Source organism: Coregonus lavaretus, assembly GCF_964263955.1.
Source record: "Coregonus lavaretus genome assembly, chromosome: 33".
Classification (NCBI taxonomy): domain Eukaryota; kingdom Metazoa; phylum Chordata; class Actinopteri; order Salmoniformes; family Salmonidae; genus Coregonus; species Coregonus lavaretus.
Window position 1 is genome coordinate 15,659,771 of NC_140020.1, and position 27,043 is coordinate 15,686,813.

General features: G+C 42.1%; 2 protein-coding genes across 2 annotated transcripts in view; both read right to left on the minus strand.

The window, feature by feature from the left end:
* Positions 1–681: 681 nt before the first annotated feature.
* Positions 682–8,443, minus strand: LOC311108154 (DNA-binding protein RFX6-like; the record flags this gene model as incomplete). The annotated part of the gene is made up of 19 exons (XM_084150780.1): positions 682–854; positions 1,057–1,263; positions 1,421–1,939; positions 2,135–2,341; positions 2,556–2,678; positions 3,380–3,497; positions 3,579–3,688; positions 3,800–3,941; positions 4,113–4,272; positions 4,421–4,470; positions 4,564–4,677; positions 4,767–4,844; positions 5,050–5,157; positions 6,680–6,707; positions 6,880–6,957; positions 7,049–7,110; positions 7,228–7,351; positions 7,507–7,660; positions 8,248–8,443. 19 exons carry the CDS (start codon positions 8,441–8,443, stop codon positions 682–684), a joined length of 2,751 nt encoding a protein of 916 aa, XP_084006906.1.
* A 10,385-nt stretch (positions 8,444–18,828) lies between these two features.
* Positions 18,829–27,043, minus strand: part of LOC311108517 (afadin-like) — a 119,497-nt gene continuing 111,282 nt past the window's right edge. Inside the window, 4 exon segments of the mRNA XM_084151163.1 lie at positions 18,829–19,429; positions 19,606–19,690; positions 22,925–23,453; positions 25,676–25,810. Of these exon segments, the coding sequence (XP_084007289.1) occupies positions 19,273–19,429; positions 19,606–19,690; positions 22,925–23,453; positions 25,676–25,810 (906 nt within the window). The 3' untranslated portion in view covers positions 18,829–19,272.

Sequence of the window (27,043 nt, forward strand, 5' to 3'; positions counted from 1 at the left end):
TCTCTCTCTCTCTCTCTCTCTCTCTCTCTCTCTCTCTCTCTCTCTCTCTCTCTCATGAATTAAGCCTTACAGTATTATTTAATAAATGATAATCTGTATTGCAAACAACAGTAATTTCTAAGATCCTACCTCTCATTCGGCCATATACAGGTAAGTGGAAGTTCATTTTCTCCTAATTTTACATTTATCAAAACCTAAGATACAAAATCTATTTTGTTTACGGTTTAGTTTCAACAGTTTCTGGCCTAACTCAGATAGTGGCGTGTATATACATTCCCAGCATTCATTTTACATTGTAATAGGCTATAAAGGCAACTAAAATAAATAACATGGTATTTTGAAACTTGTCATAATCAATCAAACCTGTCTTGCATGAGACTATATATTTGACATTTCAAATGTTTACATTACTGGCATTATTCTACAGGTATTTATTTACATGTTAACTCAGAAAATACTACAAAGTCGCCTCTGACCACATTAAGATTAACAGATTAAAATTATATTAAAATGGTTCAGCTGAGGGCTTCATAAATTGACACAAGATATATAGACTACATAAGAGAGATACTTTAAGCATATTTTTGTCTGTGATCTGAGTCATTTCTTACAGTGACGGAGTGGTGTGGGAGGGAACGGAGGACCTTGAGGAGTGTTGGTGGTTGGAGGTTCAGTCACGGCTCACGGTCCTCCTCCACTAGACCCCATGAACACAGTGTTGATGGGGGGCAGCGATGACACCATGTCACGTACCTCAGATGGTGCCCGGTGAGGAAGCAGTGCATCCTGGGAGTGGAACTGGGCAGGACCTCCATACATGCAGGGTGCAGAGACCGAGGAGGGGAGGGGAAGAGCTAGAGAGAAAAACAAGAATATCTTGAATAGAAAACACTAAACATTTTCTGTAATTTACTAGAATAATTATATATAGCACTCATTGTTTCACCCAGGCCATTGCTACACATTGGTAGTGGAACATTGGCGTTCCCTATTACAATGGAAAGTGCGTTGAGCACTTTGACTAAATATAAATTCAATCCATAATTTGTCACTGACCTCCAGGTGTGCCCAGTGAGTCAGACTCAGGGTAGTAAGGCCCTGCCGTCTTCCTGCCCGTGTCATCCAGGATGTTGAGGGGGTCGTGTACATCAGCGTATGTTGGGACGGAGCGGATACTGCTCACACTGCTGATAACTGAAACATGCTGGTCTATCATGGAACCCAGCCTCTGGCTATCCAGGTAGCCACTGTTTCCATAGTACCCTGAAAAACAGAGAGGTTCCTCTATGAGTAGAATACACATTTATGGTACAACTGATTGTTGGGGCCCTGAGTTATTTCTTACCAGGTGACGTGACAACGTGATCTAACCAGGAAAAATGGACTACTCAGCGCCTATTTCATGATAATTCATCCTTACCACTGTGTCCTGCTGTTGAGTAGGCAGACTCCTGACAGCCACTACTGTTTAACCCACTCCCGACAAAGTTGTATCCTCCAGAGTCCAGTGGCTGAACCCCCCGAGTCTCCATCCCAGGATCAGGGGCTGTGCTGTAATTGGAGGTGGGTCTGGAGCTGTAGGGGGACACTGCACAGCTGCTGTTGAAGTAGTCTTTAGCCAGGTGCTGCTCACTGAAGGACAGGTAGTGGCTGCTGTCAGAGCGGGTGTGGTAGGCTGGGGCCTGGGCGTGTGTCTGGGGCCTGAACACAGCCTGGTAGTTGGAAGTGGTGGGGTAGTAGCTGGGGCTACTGGAAGGCAGGCTCTGGTACATGGTGTCTGGGAAGGCTTGGCAGGAGATGTGGGGCTGGATGGTGGTGCAGGTGCTCTGTGGTATGATGGCCATGGGGCCCTGGTTGATAACACTGCCCCTGTTCACCATGGCTGGGGAGATGGGAGGGGTCATCAGAGGGCCACTGTTCTGGGAAAAGTCCATTTGTCCTTGGAGTACAGAGGAAAGTCACCAAGATTTTAGACAATACAATAGGAACATTTATTATGAAATTAGCAATTGTCACACAAACGTATTTATGTTAAACCAATGACAGTATCAATAAAGCTCACATACAATCAGGCAAATTCAATTCAGGAACTGAGTGAGAAAATTACATGTCACCCAAAAAAATGTATTTGCACCTGACAGAGAGAATCCATCTGTTTCAGAGCGCTGGTAGACAGTCATGTTTGCTCCCAGTGCCTGCTGATTGGCTGACAGGGTCATGTATGTGTGTTCTGAGAGGGACTCGTTCTTCACAGACAGATCACTGGACACCGCGCTGGGCTTGTTACGGTTGGCCAGGAAACAGGAGCTAGGGGAGGCAGTGAATGCCGCCTTGCTGGCATCTGAAAAGAATCATAACAATGTACATCAATGATCCTACACCCTCTATAATTGCTCCATACTGGATCATAAAAACTGATAGTATTAATATTAATTTCAATAACAACTTAATGAAAAAGAACAATCAGAGTTCTACATAATATAATAGATTCTCTATGTATGACATGTAATTGTATATTTTCGATCAAAAGTAAAAACAGTCACGCTTGCTTGTACCTGCATTTCTCATGTATTTATCTAGGAGATTCTGGAGGTCTTGTTCTTTGTCGTTGTTGAATTGTGTCTCAATAGCCAGTAGGATATACTCATCCAGCAGCATGCGGATTAGGTGGAACGAACCTGGGATGAAAAAAAAACCACATCTTAGTTTACCACTATCATAACAACCTCTTACTGTCCAAGTTTTTTCCTCCAGAAATCAAACCTATTATCTTATCACATTTTTCTGAAGGTCAGATATGCACTATCATGACAGAATATTCAGATATACTAACAGCCTTCACCTTACAAACTGTGACACCGCTCCAAAGGCTTTTCTGGGCACCAATCACCAGGTGCGGAGGGTTTGACTCAACCAGCCACAGAGGTCTGCCCTCACCTGGGCTTTCATCTCACCAGGCCTGCTGTTTGACCTGTAGGGTCATGTGATTGTCCCCCAGTCTGTTTGACTTTTGTTTGGTGATAGAGCCGTCAAATGGCCAGGGGTTGAGGAAGGTGCATGGGAGAAGTCTATCTCCAAACACAGTGCACGCGAGCGAGAGATAACGCTTTGTTTACCTGGGGCCAGGCCATTATAATTTATGGCTCATTGCAGCATTCTGCTCAGAGCTGGCCGACCACCAAAATGATAAGTGTGTTTGTGTCTGACGTAGTGCCCGACCGTGTATCATTTAGACTCAGGCAGTAGTAATGAATTTAACTAAAAGCTGAAATGACATATAAATAGGCTAGTGTAGAGCATTTCCTGTATGTTCTAGTTGTTCCCTGGATATACACACTATCAGGGGGAACTGTTATAGAGGGATGTAGTCATTTCTTACCAAAACTGGTGGCGTTGTTCAACGTGAGGTTGTGCATAACGCGTGCTCCAAAGAAACTCCACTTGAGGAGGAAGTCCTGAGCTCTCTTCTTTATGGACCGTCCGTTCTGCTTCCCGGGCTGGAGAGAGAAAGAAACAGATTAGATGTCAACATCCAATCTGACAACCCCAATCTTCGATTGGAAATGGGGACAACGTACCTTAATGACCTTCTGCTCCACAACAGTGTCCAGCCACTCAATAAAGGATTCCACAGTGGCATTCTTCTTCAGAAGGTCTTTCAGCTCTTGGAACACTGTTATAGAGTCATCTAGCAACATGAGGAGAAAGAAAATTAACATTGTTTACAGGAATTAACCTGGCAGTGTTTTCTATGTACAATGCAAATGTTCTATGGGGGAAAATGTTTCAAGTCTCTTACATTCAGAGTAGAGGTCAGAGTCTTGGTCACCACTTGAGATGGTGAAAAGGGCTTGTGACCCTATGCTGTTCAAATCCACTTGATCTATATCCACCACCATGGAGTTCACCACATTCTGGTCAAAAAGAGCTGGTCTCGCAATCTGACCAAAATAACCCAAATTAGGACTTTCAGTTTACATTTTACAATTTCTTAGAGTCATAATAAAATGAATGATATATAGATATACTTCAGATAATTTAAAATATGTTTTTGTAAAGTTCAATATGAACACAATATGTATATTCCTCCTGTGCTGTTATCAGTGCTTTACCTGGGCAAGGTGTAAGAAGGAGGTCTGACGCTTTAGAGAGGACACAAATCTGCGTACGATCGGGAGCTTCTTCTCTGAGAGGCATTCTGGGAGGTTTTCCAGAGAAGACACCATCCAGTCTTCCAAGTGCTTGGCAAAGTTACGGATGTCTGCCAGGAGACTGCAAACAAGATACTCTTTACACACAGTACGTGACCTGGACAGACTGCAGTATTTTATGACTATTCATTTCATACAGCATAAACCTTACAACAAATCTGGTGTTCAGATGAGCAAAACACAAATGTTGAAAGACGAAAATACTCTACCTTTCAGGCATCTCCTGCATCGTAGCAGGGATCAGGACATCTGTCAGAACCTGAAAAATGGATAGCACAACCTGTCCAGTTGAGGTAGGAGTCCTACAACAACTAATGAGGATACTGCTCTATGATTCTGGAGAAACACCCACCTTATAGAGTATAGAGTCACACACACAGAAGATGTCCACAATAACGGAGTTCTCCAGCAGTGGTAAGAGGTGGTCGGGCATTCCTTGCCAGAAATGCAGCAGGAAATTCTGTATCTGAAACATAGTAAATATAAATAGAGAGTCAGGAGAAAATTCGTCAGAAAAGGCTACAAAAGCTTTTGTCTGGATTTTGTACAGAATACCTCTTCAAAGTTGACATTGATGGCATTGTCCAGGATGCACTGACAATGTGTTTTGTACATCATGATGAGCGTGTCCACCTATGGGATGTAACATTTTACATTTACATTTCAGTCGTTTAGCAAATGCTCTTATTCAGAGCGACTCACAGAAGCGAGTGCATACATTTTCATACTAACATAATGTGAAGATAATTCACAATGGTTACAGTCTTTTTGGTATTGAATACTATATGTGATCAGCAATCTTAATGGCACAGAAAGTATTGGTGAAAGTAATACAAACCTTCTCTATAGAGACAGAGCCTTGAAGCACTAGATGCTGCACACTTGGGAATTCTGGAAGCAATGTTCCTGTTTTGGAACTGAGGGAGTATTTCCGAGTATACCCTCCCTGTTAAATAGAGGAACATCAAACAGTATGAATGTTTGAAGTTGTAGTCTTAGTTACAGATAGAATGTATTAGAAAACATGATTCACGTCACTAAAATCTTACAAGAAGATATGAAAATACAAATAATCTGTTATTTGTCAGTTACAGTGGCTTGCGAAAGTATTCACCCCCTTTGGCATTTATCCTATTTTGTTGCCTTACTACCTGAAATTAAAATGGAATTTTGGGGAGTTTGTATCATTTGATTTACACAACATGCCTACCACTTTGAAGATGCAAAATATTTTTTATTGTGAAACAAACAAGAAATAAGACAAAAAAACAGAAAACTTGAGCGTGCATAACTATTCACCCCCCCAAAGTCAATACTTTGTAGAGCCACCTTTTGCAGCAATTACTGCTGCAAGTCTCTTGGGGTATGTCTCTATAAGCTTGGCACATCTAGCCACTGGGATTTTTGCCCATTCTTCAAGGCAAAACTGCTCGAGCTCCTTCAAGATGGATGGGTTCCGCTGGTGTACAGCAATTTTTAAGTCATATGGTGTCAGATTTAAGTCATTTTTAAGTCAGATGGTGTTCTCGGGGTGATGAGAGGTGTTGGGTTTGCGCCAGACATAGCGTTTTCCTTGATGTCCAAAAAGCTAAATTTTAGTCTCATCTGACCGGAGTACCTTCTTACATATGTTTGGGGAGTCTCCCACATGCCTTTTGGCGAACACCAAACGCGTTTGCTTATTTTTTTCTTTAAGTAATGGCTTTTTTTCTGGCCACTTTTCCGTAAAGCCCAGTTCTGTGGAGTGTACGGCTTAAAGTCGTCCTATTGACAGATACTCCAATCTCCGCTGTGGAGCTTTGCAGCTCCTTCAGGGTTATCTTTGGTTTCTTTGTTACCTCTCTGATTAATGCCCTCTTTGCCCGGTCCGTGAGTTTTGGTGGGCGGCACTCTCTTGGCAGGTTTGTTGTGGTGCCATATTCTTTCCATTTTTTAATAATGGATTTAATGGTGCTCCGTGGGATGTTGAACGTTTTTGATATTTTTTTATAACCCAACCCTGATCTGTACTTCTCCACAACTTTGTCCCTGACCTGTTTGGAGAACTCCTTGGTCTTCATGGTGCCTCTTGCTTGGTGGTGCCTCTTGCTTGGTGGTGCCCCTTGCTTAGCGGTGTTGCAGACTCTGGGGCCTTTCAGAACAGGTGTATATATACTGAGATCATGTGACAGATCATGTGACACTTAGATTGCACACAGGTGGACTTTATTTAACTAATTATGTGACTTCTGAAGGTAATTGGTTGCACCAGATCTTATTTAGGGGCTTCATAGAAAGGGGGTTATTTTTTTCATTTCACTTCATCAATTTGGACTATTTTGTGTATGTCCATTACATTAAATCCAAATAAAAATCCATTTAAATTACAGGTTGTAATGCAACAAAATAAGAAAAACGCCAAGGGGATGAATACTTTTGCAAGGCACTGTATGTATATGCTAGAGACTGTTCATTCATAACAATCTTACCTCATTCTTGAGTTTGCTCCCTGAAAATCTATAATCAAATAATAAATCAGATTGAGATTCAATTCCATAATGTCATAGCAATTACAATTATATAGTTGAGTAAGTAGCCTAGGACCTGGCTGATCACTTTCTATAACAAACATTACAGATTGATGTGTATTACGACAATGCTCCAGAGCAAAACCTGTATATGAACTTACCTCGTCAAGCCTTTTCCTGAGTACACCGAGTGATAATAGGCACTGCTCTCTTTGATGCCAATGCCGTAATAATGATATCTGTCGAATATCAACAACATCAAACATGTTATATTGAGACATATCATATCACTACAACAACAATTATGTTTGAAAAGCAAATATATCTTACTTTGAATGACCTCGGGTCCCAAGTCTTCTTGTTGTTAGAAGTGGAAATTTCTGCCGAATTGTCTAATGTGCACAGAAAACAATACAAAAAAAACATCATTAACATTTTCCACCACCATATGTTGTATTTATCTATAACATCCAGCACAAACTCCACCACATCCTCAAGACTCATCTCACCTTGCCAAATGTAGCAGCACAGGCTGGATCCAGTTTTTCCTTCCTACAGAAGTCTAGGTAGTGAGCGTACAGGATGCAACGTGGCAGACAAACCCCTTCACAAACAATATAGTTTTCCTCCAGCCTAGGGAACAAGCAGTCACACAAATCAAAATGTATAATCAATCATCAACAAGAAAATAAACATTCACATTTGTAAGAAGGATTTTTGTTATACAAGTGTATTACAACACAATACATATTACAGAGTTCTAAAAGGTTGTGACTTTGGAACACTACCATTGAAGGGTCATCTGAGTCTGTTTCTTCTTGTCCTTAATGATCTGAGTAATGCTTTTCCTCGGGGTAGTCTGTTTGAAAGCCAAATCTTTGGAATACTCCACAAAGTCCTGGTCCTCCTCAGAAGACAGGGTTTCATTAGTGTCCTCTGCCTCTGAGAGGGTTGTGGGGGAGAAAACAGTCAAATATATTTCAGTAGTGCAGGGCCATGACAAGGTAGGTGGCTAAATGAACCATACGATTAGAAATAAGTATTCCCTAGACAGGATTTCCAAGACTCATAAAAATGAACAGAACAGAGAAAAATGGGTCCCATGTGGCTCAGTTTGTAGAGCATAGTGCCTGCAACACCAGGGTTGTGGGACCGGTACATGGTAAGAAAAATGGTACATGGTAAGAAAAATGTATGCACTCACTACTGTCTAAGTCGCTCTGGCTAAGAGCGTCTGCTATGACAAAAATGCAAAAGGTTATTTTTGGTCAGATTGATAGGAATGTTTAGGCTACATATGGTAAGAGAGAGGGAGAAAACATGCGATTTGGAATATATTATTTTCTTCTAGCCTACCCAACAAACAATAAAAAAAAAAGTATACTTTGGTGCAGGCATATTTAAACTAATGCTTGACATCAACAAGTGCTACATTTTTTATGGCGGTTATAATTTGATTACTCTTTGGAGAAATGGGCCTCTCAGCAATCAATTATGCGTAGGCCTATTAATCTGACTTTATTCATCACCTGATTTAATTCCCGAATCATCTTCCTCGTCAAACTTTGAGAGTGAATGTCCATGGAAATCACGGTGTAATTTCTCGTCAGATAAAGCGGTTTGCATGAGCTCCTCAGAGGCATCGCAGAATTTCTTGGTTGATGGTGGATGAACATGAAGAAATGGGCCATCCCGGATCGGGCTTGTACTCCGTTTCATAGGCATGGTCAATTAAAATATTATGAGGTAAAAAGTAAAACAAAACAAATACAAAATAACTGAAATCGAACATTTAAATGCATGTGTAAAAATATGTACACAGATTGTATTCATGAGGCAAGTGTCCTATCCTCACAAATACAATCCACTAAAAAAATATACTTATATATACTTTTCCCCCAAATTCATCCTCTCATCTCATAATTACACACCCATTTTTAGTAGCCTAATAGAAAAAGTAAAGCGCAGTTCTCTAGTCTCTGCCCACACCTTACAATGAAACTATGATAGCTACCTTACAGAGTCATTGCTGTGGTTAAAGAACGACGTCACATTGGTAATTGCCTAGGGAATCATTTATCATATTTGCAGAGGACAGGGCGCTGATTCAGTCTATCAATGATTAACTAAAAAGCTAACATCTATCCTTGGTCTGCTGTAGGCCTGCTCTGCTTCGCATCTTATGCCATTAGCAGACAAATAAGTGTTTGCTATAGGTAGGCTTAATTGAAAATTGTATAATTTATGCAATAAAGCGGTGTATTTGTCTACACATAATTATTTCCTATAGGTTTATGCGAAATACCTAAATGCAAAAGGTTTTCAGCAACAAGCATATAGGCCTTGTGTCAATTGCTACACGGAATGTCCCCCTCTAGTGTAGTCATGTCCCCCTGAAGTTGCATCTGAACGCAACAAATCTGTTTCTAACCTCAAATGTCATTAAATACCATGTTATTTTATTGAAAAAAAGGAGTGCTACCTTGTGCTATTCTACCCACTGCAACAGGTACAGGAGGAAGTGAGATTTTTCTCCATCCTTTTCAAGGTCACAGCTGTTGACTGCTGCTCCGAAGGTGGATGGGTCTTCAGCGAAATGAAGGTAGCCTACAGTAATTTCTAACAACAAAAACGTAGCAGCCAACATGCTATTTGTAACAGAATTATCGTGTTTATTGTAGCTGCCTGTCAGCTTCCATTTGTGGTAGTTGTGTAATTTAGCTACCTTGCTAGGCAACAAGCTACATGTACAGTGCCTTCGGAAAGTATTCAGACCCTTTGACTTTTTCCACATTTTGTTACATTACAGCCTTATTCTAAAATTTATTAAAACAAAATAATCCTCAGCAATCTACACACAATACCCGATAATGACAAAGTGAAAACAGGTTTTTAGTAAGATTTGCAAATTTATAAAAAAACTAAAACAGAAATACCTTATTTACATAAATATTCAGACCCTTTGCTATGAGACTCGAAATTGAGCTCAGGTGCATCCTGTTTCCATCGATCATCCTTGAGATGTTTCTACAACTTGATTGGAATCCACCTGCGGTAAATTAAATTGATTGGACATGATTTGGAAAGGCACACACCTGTATATATAAGGTCCCACAGTTGACAGTGCATGTCAGAGCAAAAACCATGCCATGAGGTTGAAGGAATTGTCCGTAGAGCTCCGAGACAGGATTGTGTCGAGGCACAGATCTGGGGAAGGGTACCAAAAAATTTATGCAGCTTTAAAGGTCCCCAAGAACACAGTGGCCGCCCGGCCAAACTGAGCAATCGGGGGAGAAGGGCCTTGGTCAGGGAGGTGACCAAGAACCCGATGGTCACTCTGACAGAGCTCCAGAGTTCCTCTGTGGAGATGGGAGAATCTTCCAGAAGGACAACCATCTCTGTAGCACTCCACCAATCAGGCCTTTATGGTAGAGTGGTCAGACGGAAACCACTCCTCAGTAAAAGGCACATGACAGCCCGCTTGGAGTTTGCCAAAAGGCACCTAAAGACTCTCAGACCATGAGAAACAAGATTCTCTGGTCTGATGAAACCAAGATTGAACTCTGCCAAGCGTCACATCTGGAGGAAACCTGGCACCATCCCTACGGTGAAGCATGGTGGTGGCAGCATTATGCTGTGGGGATGTTTTTCAGCGGCAGGAACTGGGAGACTAGTCAGGATCGAGGCAAAGATGAACGGAGCAAAGTACAGAGAGATACTTGATGAAAACCTGCTCCAGAGCTCTCAGGACCTCAGACTGGGGCGAAGGTTCTCCTTCCAACAGGACAACGACCCTAAGCACACAGCCAAGACAACACAGGAATGGCTTCGGGACAAGTCTCTGAATGTCCTTGAGTGGCCTAGCCAGAGCCCGAACATCTCTGGAGAGACCTGAAAATAGCTGTGCAGCAACGCTCCCCATCCAACCTGACAGAGCTTGAGAGGATCTGCAGAGAAGAATGGGAGAAACTCCCCAAATACAGGTGTGCCAAGCTTGTAGCGTCATACCCAAGAAGACTCGAGGCTGTAATCGCTGCCAAAGGTGCTTCAACAAAGTACTGAGTAAAGGGTCTGAATACTTACGTAAATGTGATATTTCCTTTATTTTAAATTAGCAAACATTTCTAAAAACCTGTTTTTGCTTTATCATTATGGGGTATTGTGTGTAGATAGATGAGGGGGAAAAATAATTGAATCAATTTTGGAATAAGGCTGTAACGTAACAAAATGTGGAAAAAGTCAAGGGGTCTGAATATTTTCCAAATGCACTGTATATGCATCAAGAAGATCCTGGAAAAGTTTGCTATTAAACCAGCATTTGCCCTCAGTTGTTCTCTGGTGAATGTCAAGCCTTTCGAGGACGATGTATGCACAATCTCTGCAACAGACTACTTCGGACGAGCAGTCTCCAACAAAGCTCTCTTTGTGCATGTTGTCCACATAAGGAAATATGGATATGTGGTTGATTTGTATGAGAGGGAAAACAACACATCACAGAGAGCATCACAGAGCTACTGACCACAACCAAGCACGCATAAATCTGGAAATACACTCCCTCTGAGCCTGTGAGATGGAGAAGAAAATGATGAAACAGAAGTTCTGTAGAAAAGGACAAGTTAATGGAAATGGATTAAGCACGAGTGGAGTCACAAGGAACCCTCCCAAAAATATGTGGGACATTTCTGAATCGGATGGCTGTGAAAAGTAACCTGAAAGCCCAATGTCAAGAACCCCAAAAGACAAGAATCCAGCTGTGAAATTCAAAGCACAGACATTCGGAAGTGAGCTAGCTGTGCAACACACCCTCAGATTTTTGGTGTCAGCTGAAAAGCAAGATCCCCAACTTGGAGGAAATGATGGAAGCAGTATTACCAAACTCACACACTTCCTGTGCAGGCAGGTGTTTATGTTGTTGCCAAGTCTGAAGATGATGGCAGATGGTACAGGGCCTGCATTGTAGGAGCACAGTAAGATAAGGTTGAAGTGATATTTGTGGACAATGGGATAGTAGCAAAAGAGTGTGCACAATCTTCAAGCAATAGTGCCAGAATTCCTTGTTCTTGAGGGGCAAGCATTTAGATGTAGCCTTTACAACTTGATTGAATCTGCAAAGGGCAGCGGTGGTGATTGGGGCACAGAGGCATGTGATTTACTGAAGGACTTCACTCAAAGCCAGTCAGTGAATTTGACATGCAGTGTACACTCTCAACTGTATGTAAAAAATAAACAATGTCATTGACCTCCAGAACACTCAACAGAATGCAACAAAGAAGCTTGTGCAAAAACGTCTTGCAAGAGAAGGGCAAACCCCTATGCAGCGTTTGGATAAAAAAGCTGTTTACACTATTGATGTGGGAAACAAACCAGTCACAGGTCCACTGTTGCTTTTCTTCTCCTTTTGTTTTTGATTTGCAATGAGCTCCGTGACTTTCTCATTTATGTTTTTTTCAACAATATACACTACCGGTCAAAAGTTTTAGAACACCTACTCAGTCAAGGGTTTTTCTTTATTTGTACTATTTTCTACATTGTAGAATAATAGTGAAGACATCAAAACTATGAAATAATACATATGGAATCATGTAGTAACCAAAAAAGTTTTAAACAAATCAAAATATATTATTCAAATAGCCACCCTTTGCCTTTATGACAGCTTTGCACACTCTTGGCATTCTCTCAACCAGCTTCTTGAGGTAGTCACCTGTAATGCATTTCAATTAACAAGTGAGCCTTCTTAAAAGTTGATTTGTGGAATTTCTTTCCTTCTTAATGCGTTTGAGCCAATCAGTTGTGTTGTGACAAGGTAGGGGGGGTATACAGAAGATAGCCCTATTTGGTAAAAGACCAAGTCCATATTATGGCAAGAACAGCTCAAATAAGCAAAGAGAAACGACAGTCCATCATTACTTTAAGACATGAAGGTCAGTCAATACGGAACATTTCAAAAAATGTGAATGTTTCTTCAAATGCAGTTGCAAAAACCATCAAACTGGCTCTCATGTGGACCGCCACAGGAATGGAAGTCCCAGAGTTACCTCTGCTGCAGAGGATACGTTCATTAGAGTTTCCAGCCTCAGAAATTGCAGCCCAAATAAATGCTTCACAGAGTTCAATTAACAGACACATCTCAACATCAACTGTTCAGAGGAGACTGTGTGAATCAGGCCTTCATGGTCAAATTGCTGCAAAGAAACCACTATTAAAGGACACCAATAAGAAGAAGAGACTTGCTTGGGCCAAGAAACACAAGCAATGAACATTAGACCGGTGGAGATTTGTCCTTTGGTCTTCAGTCCAAATTGGAGATTTTTGGTTCCAACCGCCGTGTCTTTGTGAGACACGGTGTGGGTGAACGGATGATCTCTGCATGTGTATTTCCCACCGTAAAGAATGGAGGAGGAGGTGTTATGGTGTGGGGGTGATTTTCTGGTGACACTGTGTGTGATATATTTAGAATTCAAGGCACACTTAACCAGCATGGCTACCACAGCATTCTGCAGCAATACGCCATCCCATCCGGTTTGGGCTTAGTGGGACTATCATTTGTTTTTCAACAGGACAATAACCCAACACACCTCCAGGCTGTGTAAGGGCTATTTTACCAAGAATGAGTGTGATGGGGTGCTGCATCAGATGACCTGGCCTCGACAATCCCCCGACCTCAACCAAATTGAGATGGTTTGGGATGAGTCGGACCGCAGAGTGAAGGAAAAGCAGCCAACAAGTGCTCAGCATATGTGGGAACTCTTTAAAGACTGTTGGAAAAGAATTCCAGGTTAAGCTTGTTGAGAGAATGCCAAGAGTGTGCAAAGCTGTGATCAAGGCAAAGGGTGGCTATTTGAAGAATCTCAAATATAAAATATATTTTGATTTGTTTAACACTATTTTTGTTACTACATGATTCCATATGTGTTTTTTCATAATTTTGATGTCTTCACTATTATTCTACAATATAGAAAATAGTACAAATAAAGAAAAACCCTTGACTGAGTAGGTGTTCTAAAACTTTTGACCGGTAGTGTATATTGTTGAAAAAAACATAAATGAGAAAGTCACGGAGCTCATTGCAAATCAAAAACAAAAGGAGAAGAAAAGCAACAGGGGACCTGTGACTGGTCATGAAGGACCCAAAGAGCAATCGAAGAACAAAACTGGATAAATAACTAAAGACAGACAGCATCTGAAATCCACAGGCAAGGGAGTTACCGGCCACAACAAGCACCAACATCAAAAGAAGCGGTCTTTAAATGCTCAAAAAGCAAACCCACCAAAGTGTCCTGATGCCCTGCAAGATTGGGAAGAGCAAAGTGAAAAAAATCACGAAAAAAAAACAGATCAAAGTGATGTAGACAGTTCCTCCAAACTCCCAGAAACAGTTTGCGCCATCCAATTGCCAAAACTTGCACAACACCCCCCGATCAGGGTTCCGAGGTCTGGGGTTTGTTTCCCACATCAATACTGTAGACAGCTGTTTTATCCAAATGCAAGATGATGAACAATCCATTCTGAAAATGGGAGAAGACCTCAACGCTGAGCTGTTTAAAGAAACCATGGAGAACAACAGCACATTGGTGGACTTAAGAATTAATGACCTTGTTGCTGCTGAATATGAAGAGGATGGTGCACTCTACCGTGCAGTTGTAACAGATAATGCATCTAATGGCCATTTCAAGGTGGAGGTTGTTGACTATGGAAATGCATCCATTGTGACGAAGGACAAAACGTACACTCTGACAAGTGGTTTCTTATCGCATTATAGACTAAGCATACCCTGTTTATTGCTAAACAGTGACTCTTATGAAAGTGATCCAGTGATTGGAAAACCTCTCATGGTTGAAATTGTCAGTCTATTTGTGACTCAGTGGGAGGTTAACGTTGAGATCCAGCAGGACAACCCAACACTTGCAGTACAGCCTAACAATAGCAATGATGTGCCTGAAAATGATGAGGTCCAAGCTTTGTGTCCAGTTGACAGTTAAAAAGCAACCAAGAGCAACCATCAAGGACAAAAGCAAGTCCAATACACATTCTGAGAGGGTTATGTTCACTACTCAAGGTGACAAGGTGTTGCTGAAAATGTCCCCAAGACTCTCACCGACTAAGTACAAACATGGCATTTGCAAACACCAGCACAACAGAAAGACTGACAGTAGAACCACAGCTGACTCACCCATGAACTCCAATCAACTCCAATCAACCACCTTTGAATCATCTGTGGATCCCGTGAAGGATATGGCCATTCCATCCCAGGATATCAGAGCCGGACAGGCAGAAAGTGGGACACTGTTGTCCATCTTGGAGAATGGATATCTGTATCTGAGACTTCACAGGAGTACAGAACAGTTTACTGTACTTGAGAATCTCATAGTTGAAAATAGGTCTAAGTGCAAAGTCACGTCTGAGGAGAATGACAAAGAAGGACTTCAATGCTTGGCTAAATTAACCAAAGACGACCAGTGGCACAGAGCAGTTGTACGGTATGGATCTATTGACCTACAGAGGACATCTCAATGGGCTGCATCAAATACATCTGTAATGACCTCAAGCAAACTCCAGCGCAAGCAGTCTTGTGCAAGTGGAATGGCCCTGGTCTCCATATCAGTGACGCTTATGTGATATTGAAGGAAACTCTGAAATCAATAGTAGGCAAGGATATGAAACTCATGTTTGTGTCCTGCTCTGAAGCTGATAACTTGTGGATGGTTGAAATCATGATGAATGGACTGTTCCTCATCCAGCAAATGAATACTGCAACTTCTGAATGTGCTGAAGAATGACCAATCCCCACCAAGGCTCAAACTGTGACCACAACAACAAAATAACTCAGCTTGGACGTTTTTCCACAGGTGCCCTGATGTAACGACTGTCTAGTTGTGGCTACCAGTGAAACACTACTCCATATAATGACACTATAAATAAGATGTATTGTATGGCTGGTCTTAACCAAAAACATGTATTAAGCTGGTGTATTTGCTTGATTAGTCCTACTCTTTTTTTACACTTCAATAATATTGAGATACAATATTTGACTGTTTAGGTCCATACCAGCCTTGACATTCCATAGTTATGTTTTTATGTGAAAGGTAATGTGACAAGCGTGTGAAGAGGAGCAAAGGACTACAAAGCTATTCCTGACATTTTCATAAAACAATAATCTAAATGCATGCCAAGGCATCATGCCACTCTGAGGATTGGAATTCTCATGAAACACAACTTAATTCTCTTAGGCCAAGATTAATGCAGTTATTATCCTCTATATTCTGTCTGCACATGGTTGTATTTTTATCAGTGGATCACATTGTAGCATGGCTTAAGTTATCTAAATTAAGATTTCAGTATGACAACAGTGTATTTGAAAGAAAATCAATTGTGTTGCTTTTTGACTGGTACTGTTTAGTCTTGATATTCATGTGTCTATAACTGAAGTGGAATGTCCTTTCGTTTGAATGATATTGTGCCTTTTGCTTATGAAACAAAAAATACTGTTGGGATATTTGCATATATTAATAACGTTTTTCAAGGTTGTTATTTTACGTTATACAATTTTGGCAAACTGCTAAAATGTTATGACTATACTGATATTCAAGTTTGTGATTTGATAGGCCTACTTTTTTCTTTGGTTTTGATGCCACAATGTACTGTAATCGATTATGGTTATTTTTGTGACAAATAACATGTATGCCTTTGACAAAATAATCTTAATCATTTCAGTAATTGATACGCCATTTCGTCTTTTATAATTTTGTTATTTGTTACAGATTGGTTGTGAATGGATTGTCAATAATCCATGTCTAACAATCGTTTGTTCAATAACAAATACTTAAAAAAAATATATATTAAGCCGTCGTGAATGTATTTAGGTCACAACACTGTACCATATACATAATTTTATTTAAAAAGAAGTGTTGTCAGAAGTGGGATTCGAACCCACGCCTCCAGAGGAGACTGCGACCTGAACGCAGCGCCTTAGACCGCTCGGCCATCCTGACTCACTTAAATAACGACAGGTGATGGCGCAGATAATATGCAGTCTGTATAGCTGTTTGAATTCGCAACGCTGTTTTCTTTTTTACGACATTCAGGGCTCGATTCAATCTGTAAAATTGAAACGTTACAGATTCCGCGATAGAAATGTAATTTCAGATTGAGTCGTCATATGCAGCGTTTACGGTGAATGCAGTCTCCGTGGAAGCGGGAACATTGCCTTTAAATTTCAACCACGCTATAAAATTGAATTTCCGCGATGCGGCTTGAATAGAGCACTAAATTGCTGTCTAGAAATGACGTACCATCGCAATATGTTATGGTGCTCACATCCTTGTAAGCATTACATTAACACACATTAAAATCTGATATTCATGTTAGTGGATTGTGGTTTATAGAGTGTTGATCATTATGTTATGTGGTTGCAACGTAGCATCTCGTGCATCACGATCAGACCTCTTCATTGTTATCAAGCCAGACAGTTCAACTCCACACTTCACATGTTTTCCTTCTGATGGGAAAATATATAGAGTTGCACAAAAGGATAATTTGGGACATGAAAATAGGCTACCCAGTTCCACAGTTTCGGATTGATGCTGCGGATCATAATACCTGAAGCCATCCACTGTATGACGTCTCTTCATCAGTCACTGAGGAAAGTATTTCTAGGCCACATGAAACAATTTACTATGTCTGATACAATTATTTGGACAGTGAGTGTAATGCCTTCTGGTTTGACTCAAGAACAACCACCTTAGTCCACCAAAAACATACCAGGGTTACCTACTACTCACGTCAGTAATCAGATCAGATGTGTTCTTCCATAATGTTCCTCTCAAATCCAGGGGTTCCTTGGAGGGGTCATCAAGATGTGCATGTACACAAGATACAGACACCAGTACACCCTGCAAAGTTGTGCATTATCACTATCACAAAGAAACTTTAGCTTAAGTATGTAAAGAAAACACCATTTAAAATATTTCTACACAAATTTGTACACAGTTCCAGCATTTTGTAAAATCTGTATTTATTAATGATTTACAAAAGGTTAACATGAAACCATTTAAATGTGTTACCTAAAATGAGAAACATGAATACATTTGTATAGATGTCAGTTAACATCTTTAATGCTGAAACAGAAGCTGAAAAATGATATTGACACTGTTACTTTATGGAAAATTAAAGTTAACATAGTAAAATCTGGCCCATGTTCTGAAAAAAAGAAATCATATTTACACACAAGATGGAGTCCCTCAAACAGCTGTGATTGAAGAGATGTAGGGGTTTAAGACTGGAGATATGTACTTCATGTAAATAGCATACTGCCCAAATCCTTAAAATAACATTTACCGACAGTAGCCTATAGGTCCCAAATGTATTCCATGTTTGTATCGATTTAACTGAATGCTCAAACGTTTTAAATAAACAAAATCTGTGCAAGTAAATTACATAAGGTTAAAATAAATACCTGTTATACAAACAAGGTTTTTACTTGTGATTTTTATTATCAATTGAACTGAAAATGAAATAATTTTCCCATCATGGTACGCTTCCACTTTCCTCATACTGGCAATGTATACAACTGGTCAAATTTCACAACTCTGCAAATGACTATTCAATTCAAACAAAGAAAATCAATACTAAAAGGTGGGGGGAATAGAAAACATAAAAAAATATGACCCCCCCCCCCCCCCCCCCCCCCCCCCCCCCCCCCCCCCCCCCCCCAATTGACAGTGAGAACCAAAGGTAAGAGTTCCTTATCTCAATTTCCTACGTCACACTTGTATAAAATGCCCTGTTGGATAAAGTCTGAAGCATCCATTTCTGAAGATAAACACCAAATAAGAGCTGCTACTATTAAGAATTGAGAGTTCTGTTTGGAAGGAGAGGGATATTTACAGTGTGGGTATGCACTCAGGTGGACCCCCAGTAGGACCAAGTAAACCACTTTATATATGTGGAAGTCATAGCGAAGACATAGCATCTTCCAGTAATGCCTGGATCAAAACTAAAGCGACATTCTAACGAATGTAGCATACAGTGTATCGCAAACCAGAATGGACAACATTACTCCATTTGAATCAATGAGTATAGGAAGAAGTTCAACTTAAAAAATTGGTCTGGTCTGGTAAGCCTGGGCATTTATTTAAAAGTGTGAAAATATGTAATGCAGAAAGAGCATAAAATAACACCATAAAATATTCCACATTACAGTAAGCTATTAAAAAAAATACAAATTAACAAAACATTTCATCCCTAACCCAAGAACCATTTTACAAACAAAAATATATTCCCCTTCATGTGATTTCAAATTTGTCTTAGTATAATTGTTTTTTTGATTGTAGTTTTTTTTTACAGTGCTTTATTATAATATATATTTGATAGTTTAAGAGGGAAATTAAGCAAATAAATGTCTCTCCTATTGCAACGATACATCTAAATCGTACGTAATGGTCCAGTTATTCAATAAAAACTAAAAAGGAGAGTCACTGGGAAACAAAAGCTGGCTCTCTTTCCCATTGCTCAGTCGGGGCTTGGCGGTCAATTTGTCTTGCTAAGGCTCCAGTCTACTACTTTGTATTGAGTTCATTTTCCAGCTCCATGAGTTTTCGCGAGGCCTTGACTTTGTTGGACACTTCCTTCCCTTGGGAAAAGAGCCGCTGGCGCTCCTTGAAGGTCATACTCTCCGGGGCTCCTTCAGTTATAGTGTTTTCCTGTTCTTGACCACTGCAATGAGAAAAGCAACCACAATATGACAAACATATACTGTACAACGTTGTGAGTTCTGAGAATTCCTATATACAATGTCTCAGTTTCTTATGGTCCCTCGTTCAGTCTAAAAGTATTTCCTCTGACCCAGTTGAATGTTGTGTTTATAAAGAGAGATGCATGGCAGGCCTCACCCTTTCGTCCACTTCTCTCGCAGGTCCTTGTAAACTTCTCCTGATCCTACAACCCCTGTTGTGTTTCCAGTGTATGAAATAAATCCTGTGTTCATTAATTAATTGGGGAAATAGAGCACATTAGTTAATTAACAATTTTTGTTTTGCACCATGTTGGCAGATTAAACCGATAGCATTTTTTAAAAAGCTGCTGGGTACATAACTTATTTGTGTATAACATCTCTATATTAACAATATATTTCCCTGGGAGTAATTTACCTGCTTCAGTACACAAAGAGTACTGCACACCAATGCAAAGTTATTGTGACATAACACCGTGTCAACTGTAAATTGTTGCCAAGTCACAGTCCAGGCTATATATATATATATATGATTGTTATCTGTACCCAGCAACTTTTCAGTCACGTTCAAATTATACAACAAACTGTGCTTTTTCCACAGACCAAAACAAGCCGCAGGGACTAGATTAGCTGACTGAATAGCGTTAGTACATTCCAAGGCACGCCTGAAGCAGCAGGGTCTGTGAAACAAGTGTGTGGGATCAAAAGTGGAGGTCAACCACTAAGTCATGTAGCACCCAAGATAAACTTTACTTAAAAACCACTGGATGTTAGCTACGAGCTCATCAAAGCCACCGGTGCCTGAATGAGGACTGATTTGGTATCCTAACTGGCATTCTAACTTCTAACCCAACACCATTGACCCCCATGTGACCTCTACCTCTGACCCACAGTAGGCATTCATCAGTAAGCTCATGTGTCCGTGTGTGTCCGGGCAAGGCAAGCGCAGGGCCTGCTGTCTCTCACACTAACCCAGAACTTCCACTACTAGAATCTTACTGGTTGTGTTCCAACATGCTGTGTCTGTGCGTGGAAGCACAACCAACATTCAAATGCATGTTGAGTTTGTTTTCTTTGTTTTAAATGGAATGAAACTGGGAATAAAAGGGCAGACACAAAGACATTTACATGTGTGAACCGAGGCAGGACTCCACTGGCAGGGTCAAGTTCTTCTGGTGCAGAACAGGCTCTCGGAGTCTACAGACTGGTTGATAAGTTGGTACCTATCCAAGATCGGTCTGTCCCGAGCTAAAACAACACCTTCTGAACCCCCCCCCCCCTAAAAATGCATAAAAGTCAACCAAAGGTCTTTCTATATTCTTGTGCCATGGATAATGTTTTCCTTTCCTTACACCTGGCTCCAAATATTCACATTAGTCAGATTTTGCTGATATTCTTTTAAGATAAAGTGGAGTAGGAGGTAGAATGTTAAAACCTTTGGCTAGACATCTAGACGTCTTATCTATCAGAGAGCTGGGTTGCCCTTCTCCTTGATGCTGCCAGTGGATTCATCTGCCTGAATGCATTGTGGTTAACAGAGGAAGCCAGTGATTCAGGTGGAGACGGGTCACCTGTACCACGGCATGGCCCTCTGAGAGGAGGAGGAGGAGGAGGAGGAGGTGGTAGTGGTAAGCAGCAGCGTTAGACAATGTCACTGACACACAGACAGACTGACGGGACAGCCAGAGCCACAGACAGACAGGGCAGACCAGATGAGATCGACAAAAACAGAGACATGGCAGACAGGCAGACAGACAGGGCGAAGACTGGAACAGTCATAGCAGACAAAAAGAGGAGTGAACAGAACACTTGAGCGCTGAACGGAGGAGAGCAAAGCAGCAGAGGCAGTAGATATTAATGGATATCAGGTCGATTGATTCAGCGCAGGGAGGCGTGTGACGGAGGGAGGCGGTTTGCAGATTATGTTGATGTGGGGTTATAGCAAGGTTAGTGATTGGTCTCTCAATTTGAGTGAGGAATGCAACACATTAACAAAAGGCCCAGACATCATCATCCATACTGGGTAGGAGAGGGGCACTGGTGCTGTGTGCAGGTGTTACATGCAGCAGGGTGACAGTCACTGAACATCTTGACTCTGTTAGACTGTGTTGCATTACTTGCATCTTTTCTCCATGGCTGTTTAAAGTGTCCATGTACCAACAGACTCATCTGTCTCAAAAATTAAAAGGCACAATCCTGCGATTCCTGTCAATGGTGAATATTATTAAGTTATTTACAGCATTTCTCATTTGGAAATCTATCTTATAAGATCCTTATAAACTACAGTAGACTATGCTATGGCTTACAATGAAACACTGAAAATGTAGTGTTTAGAGTAACATAAAATAGAGATTACACTTTTGAATTCTGTTCTCACCAAGAGTCTTTAATTATTGTGGTTTGTTGACCAAAAATATACAGACTATCCCTAAAATGTAAAACAAAGCTAATCTTTAAACAATTTATGAAAACATAAATACTGTTTTAATAACTTATAAAATAGTATGTAATTGGTTCCAGCTGTTGATGAAAGTAACATAAAGTTTCCACTTTTGTCAGTAGGGGTCACTAAAGGCTTGAAAACAGAATACATTGTGCCATAGATGAAGACCATATAATTAGATTAAAGTTAATCAGTACTTCTCAGTAATCTAATCAGTGATTGGTTTGGAGCCCTGACAGAGCTTTAAACAGCCACAGACAAAAACAATGCCTCACTCAACAGATCTTTTCCCCTTTGCCAAGTGTGCAAGTGAGCCTAGAGAGAGCTGCTCCTCTCAGGTCCCACCCCAGTGACTGTGTGATGGATAAGAAGCGAGTGTCTCAGTGTTCCTTAAAGCCAACACCACCACCAAGCAGCCGTGGGGCCCGCGGGGGGGGGGGGGGGGGGGGCTGGGCAGGCGGGAGGCAGGTGGGCCAGCGGGCGGCAGGCCACCCCCTCAGCAAAACCAAACACACATGAGCGGGTGGGCGTGGAGCGGCAACACCAACAGTACTATGATTGGATATCTGTAGTGCTATCACAGGGAATCACGGGTTGGTTGGTTTATCGATTGCTTTTACTCGCTAGAAGGATGATTGGAGGAAGAGGAATGGGTGAGGACAGAGGACATTTTCTGACAGAAGGATCGGGAAAAACAAAAAAAATGGAATCTGATTTGCTAGCGGAGGAGTGGAAATTCCCCAAAAAAGAGGACAACAAACTATAACACAAAATGATGGCTGATGGGAGATGGCGGGAGAAAAAAACGAATTACAAGTTGATTGGCAACTACAATACAGATCTATTGGATTGTTGATAGAGAGAGGGAGAGAAAGAGAGAGAGAAAGGGAAATGGAAGCCAGAACGCCTCTATCCAAGAAAAACGTGGAAAAACGAACACAAAAATATAACACAAAAAACATGAACGAATGAATGAATGAGAGATATGGAGTGGGAGGTATACGGGAGGTGTGTCCTCTCTCCTTTATGTGTCTACCTTTAGAGTTGCCTGTCGGGATGAAGCTGAGGCTGGGTTTGATGGGAGGGGGAGGGGGCTGCCCTGCAGTACTGTTGGCATTGACAGCCGGCGGCTGGAATGAGCTGGACAGAAAGATCCCATCAGACATAGGACGGGGCTTGCGCGCAGTCGGCTGCGGCTTGTGTGCGGGCGGGAGGTCGCCATAGGACTTCCTGGTGGCGGAGAGCTTAACCTGACCTGCTAGGCCTGTAACGTCCTCCTCCTCCTCGTCATTGTACGAGACAAACTTGGCAGTGTACAAGGTGTCAGGGGAGACGACCTGGGTTTTGAGGTAGGAAGTGTTTCTCTGAGGCGGGGGTGGTGGAGCGTTAGTGGCAGTGGTTGCGGGGGATGCAGTGGGAGGGGGGGGCTGAGGCTGGTAGTCCCTGGGGAGGGGAGGTCTGTACAGACCAGGCTCGTCAGGCGTCAGCAGCTTGCGCTCGGCCTCCTCGTGCTGCCGGCGCCGCCCTTCCTCCAGGCGTGTGTAGTATTCCTCCTCCTGTCTCCTCTAAGGGAATAGGGAATGGGAAGAGCCTGTTAGTGTGGCCTACTCTCACCTCCAAGGTATGGCTGGCTGGACCTGACTCACTCCGCCTCTGGTGGAGGGAGGCTACCCATGGCCACAAGACACCCAGACAAGTCCTCCACCTTATCTGTCCACTATGTGTCTGTATGTCTATGTGTGTGAGGTGGGGGAGACTACTTTGTGTGTACTGGGTTCTGTAATACCTTAGTACAGAAGCCTAGCAGTAAAGAGCGATGGCCCAGTAATAGAAAGGTCGCTGGTTCGAATCCATGAGCCAACTAGGTGGAAATCTGCCGATGTGCCTGTGAGCAAGGCACTTAACCCTAATTGCTCCTGTAAGTCGCTCTGTATCAGAGAGTCTGCTAAATGACTAAAATGTCAATGTAAATGTGCTGTGTTTTTCCTCTCCTTCCCTCCATGCTGTGTTGAGAAGGAGGAGGGATATAGAGACTTAGCTGGGGCCAACAGTTTGAAGTGGTTTGGGTTAGACTACAGTCAAGTGATCTGATAGGCTTGACGACTCCAATTCAGGGTTCTTTGAGGGATTCTACGGTTTTAACTCTGGAAAGGGACCAGCTAGAAAGAGAGAGATTGGTCGGATCTGGATTCTGTACATGGATCCCCTGGGTTAGTGTGTGTGGTGGGTAGGTATATGTCATCGATGAGATGATGGTGGGGGAACAGATATGATGTATTGTACTCTGGTATGGCCACCACAAACCACAGCAAGGGTGGGGCATTCCAACAGCAGTTCCAAAGCAGTACCTGATGGAATGACTATGGCTTCCCAACAAACATACAATTCCGTAAACAAAAAGTGAATCCCATGCTTTTTGGGGGTAGGAGGGTTACATGCATACATCCATACATAACACAGAGGAAGGGGACAATCATGAGGACATGCAGTTGGACATCATTGCCATTATTACAGGGCTTCAATTACCAGTGGTCTGAGGATGATTCACAGGAAAACAACAGCTGAATCAATGGTAACTCAGGGAAAACAAAATGGCACTGGGATGTTGTAACAACGTCACACAAGGCAAGATGAAGGTGTGCTGCTGCTCTCAGACCACTGGTAATTCAATGACTCTGTAACTAACTGGGACAGAGGACACGAAACACTCAGTGATCCAAAAACATGCTTAGCCTCTGACAGACCAAACAACACCAGGCTTCATTAAGATAAGTCAGCATCCTGTCTGTCTGTCTGCAGACTCCCTGGCCGCAGGCCCTCTGCTCTCTGGCCCAATAACACTTCCCCTAAACACAGAAGACTTGGTACTACTTCCATCACTAATCACTGCTCTACTGGCTTCCTCTTATGTTCCTAAAACCCAGTCAGACACAGGCCCCTTCACAGTTCTCAGACTGGTTCATTGTAGAGGGGTGTGTTCACAACGCTTCACACAGGATCACTTACAGCTCTGTGGGACACCGACCAACCAGGAACAGAACAGTAGAAACCTTGAAAAAGCTGATGTTAGCAGATTTGATAAAAAACGACCACCTCAGTTGACCCTTTCCACCCCTGAAGGGAAGTGGTCCCACAGATCGGTCTTTGTCTTTCACTATGTCATTGTTTTCTTATGCTGGTGAGCTGTTTTGTTTCATGAGGTAAACTACAATTAGCTGGGCAGATCCCCACTGGGTAATACTACAATTAGCTGGGCAGATCCCCACTGGGTAATACTACAATTAGCTGGGCAGATCCCCACTGGGTAATACTACAATTAGCTGGGCAGATCCCCACAGGGTAATACTAGAATTAGCGTGCAGGTAAGACGCTCTCTGGGTTTTCACTCTGTTACTCTGATGTCCTCTGCTAATAGATCTGACTGGGGCATTTTGCTTTAATCTGCTCTGCTGGCAATGACATCAATCCTTTCACATAACTTAACCAGCTTTAAAAAAAAATTAAACAACGAACTACTGAAAGACAGCTGTGTGCAATACAAGCATCTGGATTTCATTGCGGTCTATTGCATTAATATTCATATCATATTTTTTAATAACCGTATTGAAGTCAGACTGAACAGAAATCACTAATAGAAATGTATCATGTTCACCTGCAAGAACATAAATGAGAAATCATGTTTTGACAGCACCTCTCTAACCAGCTCTGTGTTAGCTAGCTATATGCTGTGTGAGAACTGTGTAGTGCATGTATACGTGGTTCTGTGGGTCCTGTCAGGTAGGTGTACCTTCTCATTGACCTCTCGTCTGGCCCTCTCCTCCTCTCTCCAGCGTCTCTCCTCCTCCTGTTTGGCCCGGTCCTCTGCCTCGCGCTTACGGATCTCCTCCAGCTGCTGCTTCCTCCGCCGCTCCTCGTCCTGCAACTACACACACACACACACACACACACACACACACTTCAGCACCATGTACACGGCCCAATAACTTGTACTGCATTCTATTTATCTCAGGAGTCCTCCAAAATTGTGTGCTTGAAGATTAATCAGTTGTATAGTGGAATATACTTTTAAATCAACTGTTTCATACACTATATTCATATGTGTTGTACATTGTTGTGAGGCCATGTTCCCTAAGGTGAAAAGGTGGAAATACAATTTAGTGACAAACTATCCTCAGCTCTACAACTAGAGTAGAGCTACTGTTGCGCTAGTCTGTCTGTGGTCTCACTATGCATAGTGCAGGTCAGGTTAGTTCAGACAGAACCTCCAGTCTTGGGCTCATATTACTACAGTCAGTGTGTTTCCTCACTCAGTCACAGCTCCACAGTAAATCCTCAAAGCCCTAAGGACCCCCATCAGGTCTGCATCTACACACAGGCTAATTCAGCAGATTGGCCCCCTGTGAGGGGCCTCACACTGGCATCAGGTTTCCAGACATGGGCCTGTTGTGTTGAGAATGTCTAAGTCTAGATATTGTGATGGAATGCTCTGTCACAGGATAGGTCATCTGCGGTGAGAGTAAACACAGGATAGGTAATCTGTGGTGAGAGTAAACACAGGATAGGTAATCTGTGGTGAGAGTAAACACAGGATAGGTAATCTGTGGTGAGAGTAAACACAGGATAGGTAATCTGTGGTGAGAGTAAACACAGGATAGGTAATCTGTGGTGAGAGTAAACACAGGATAGGTAATCTGTGGTGAGAGTAAACACAGGATAGGTCATCTGTGGTGAGAGTAAACACAGGATAGGTAATCTGTGGTGAGAGTAAACACAGGATAGGTCATCTGTGGTGAGAGTAAACACAGGATAGGTCGTCTGTGGTGAGAGTAAACACAGGATAGGCTGTGGTGAGAGTAAAACAGTGTGCACTGCAGACAGGAATATGGCGACAGCTGGGCATGCAGAATGAATTACAATGTGCAGCAAGAACAAACAGCAGCAGCATGGCTGGGCAGAGCAGAGGAGCGTCCAGTTCAAGCCTTAGTTACACTCACTGATGACATGATGACCAAACACAACAGACTGGAAGTCAATCACTAGATGAAACATGACTACAGATGGACAGTAGAAAAACGTTCTACACTGTGCAACTTCCCCAATGAGAGGGGAGTTGAGGAGGAGAGCGATGCTATATTGGCTGAGCACCGGCATTGTT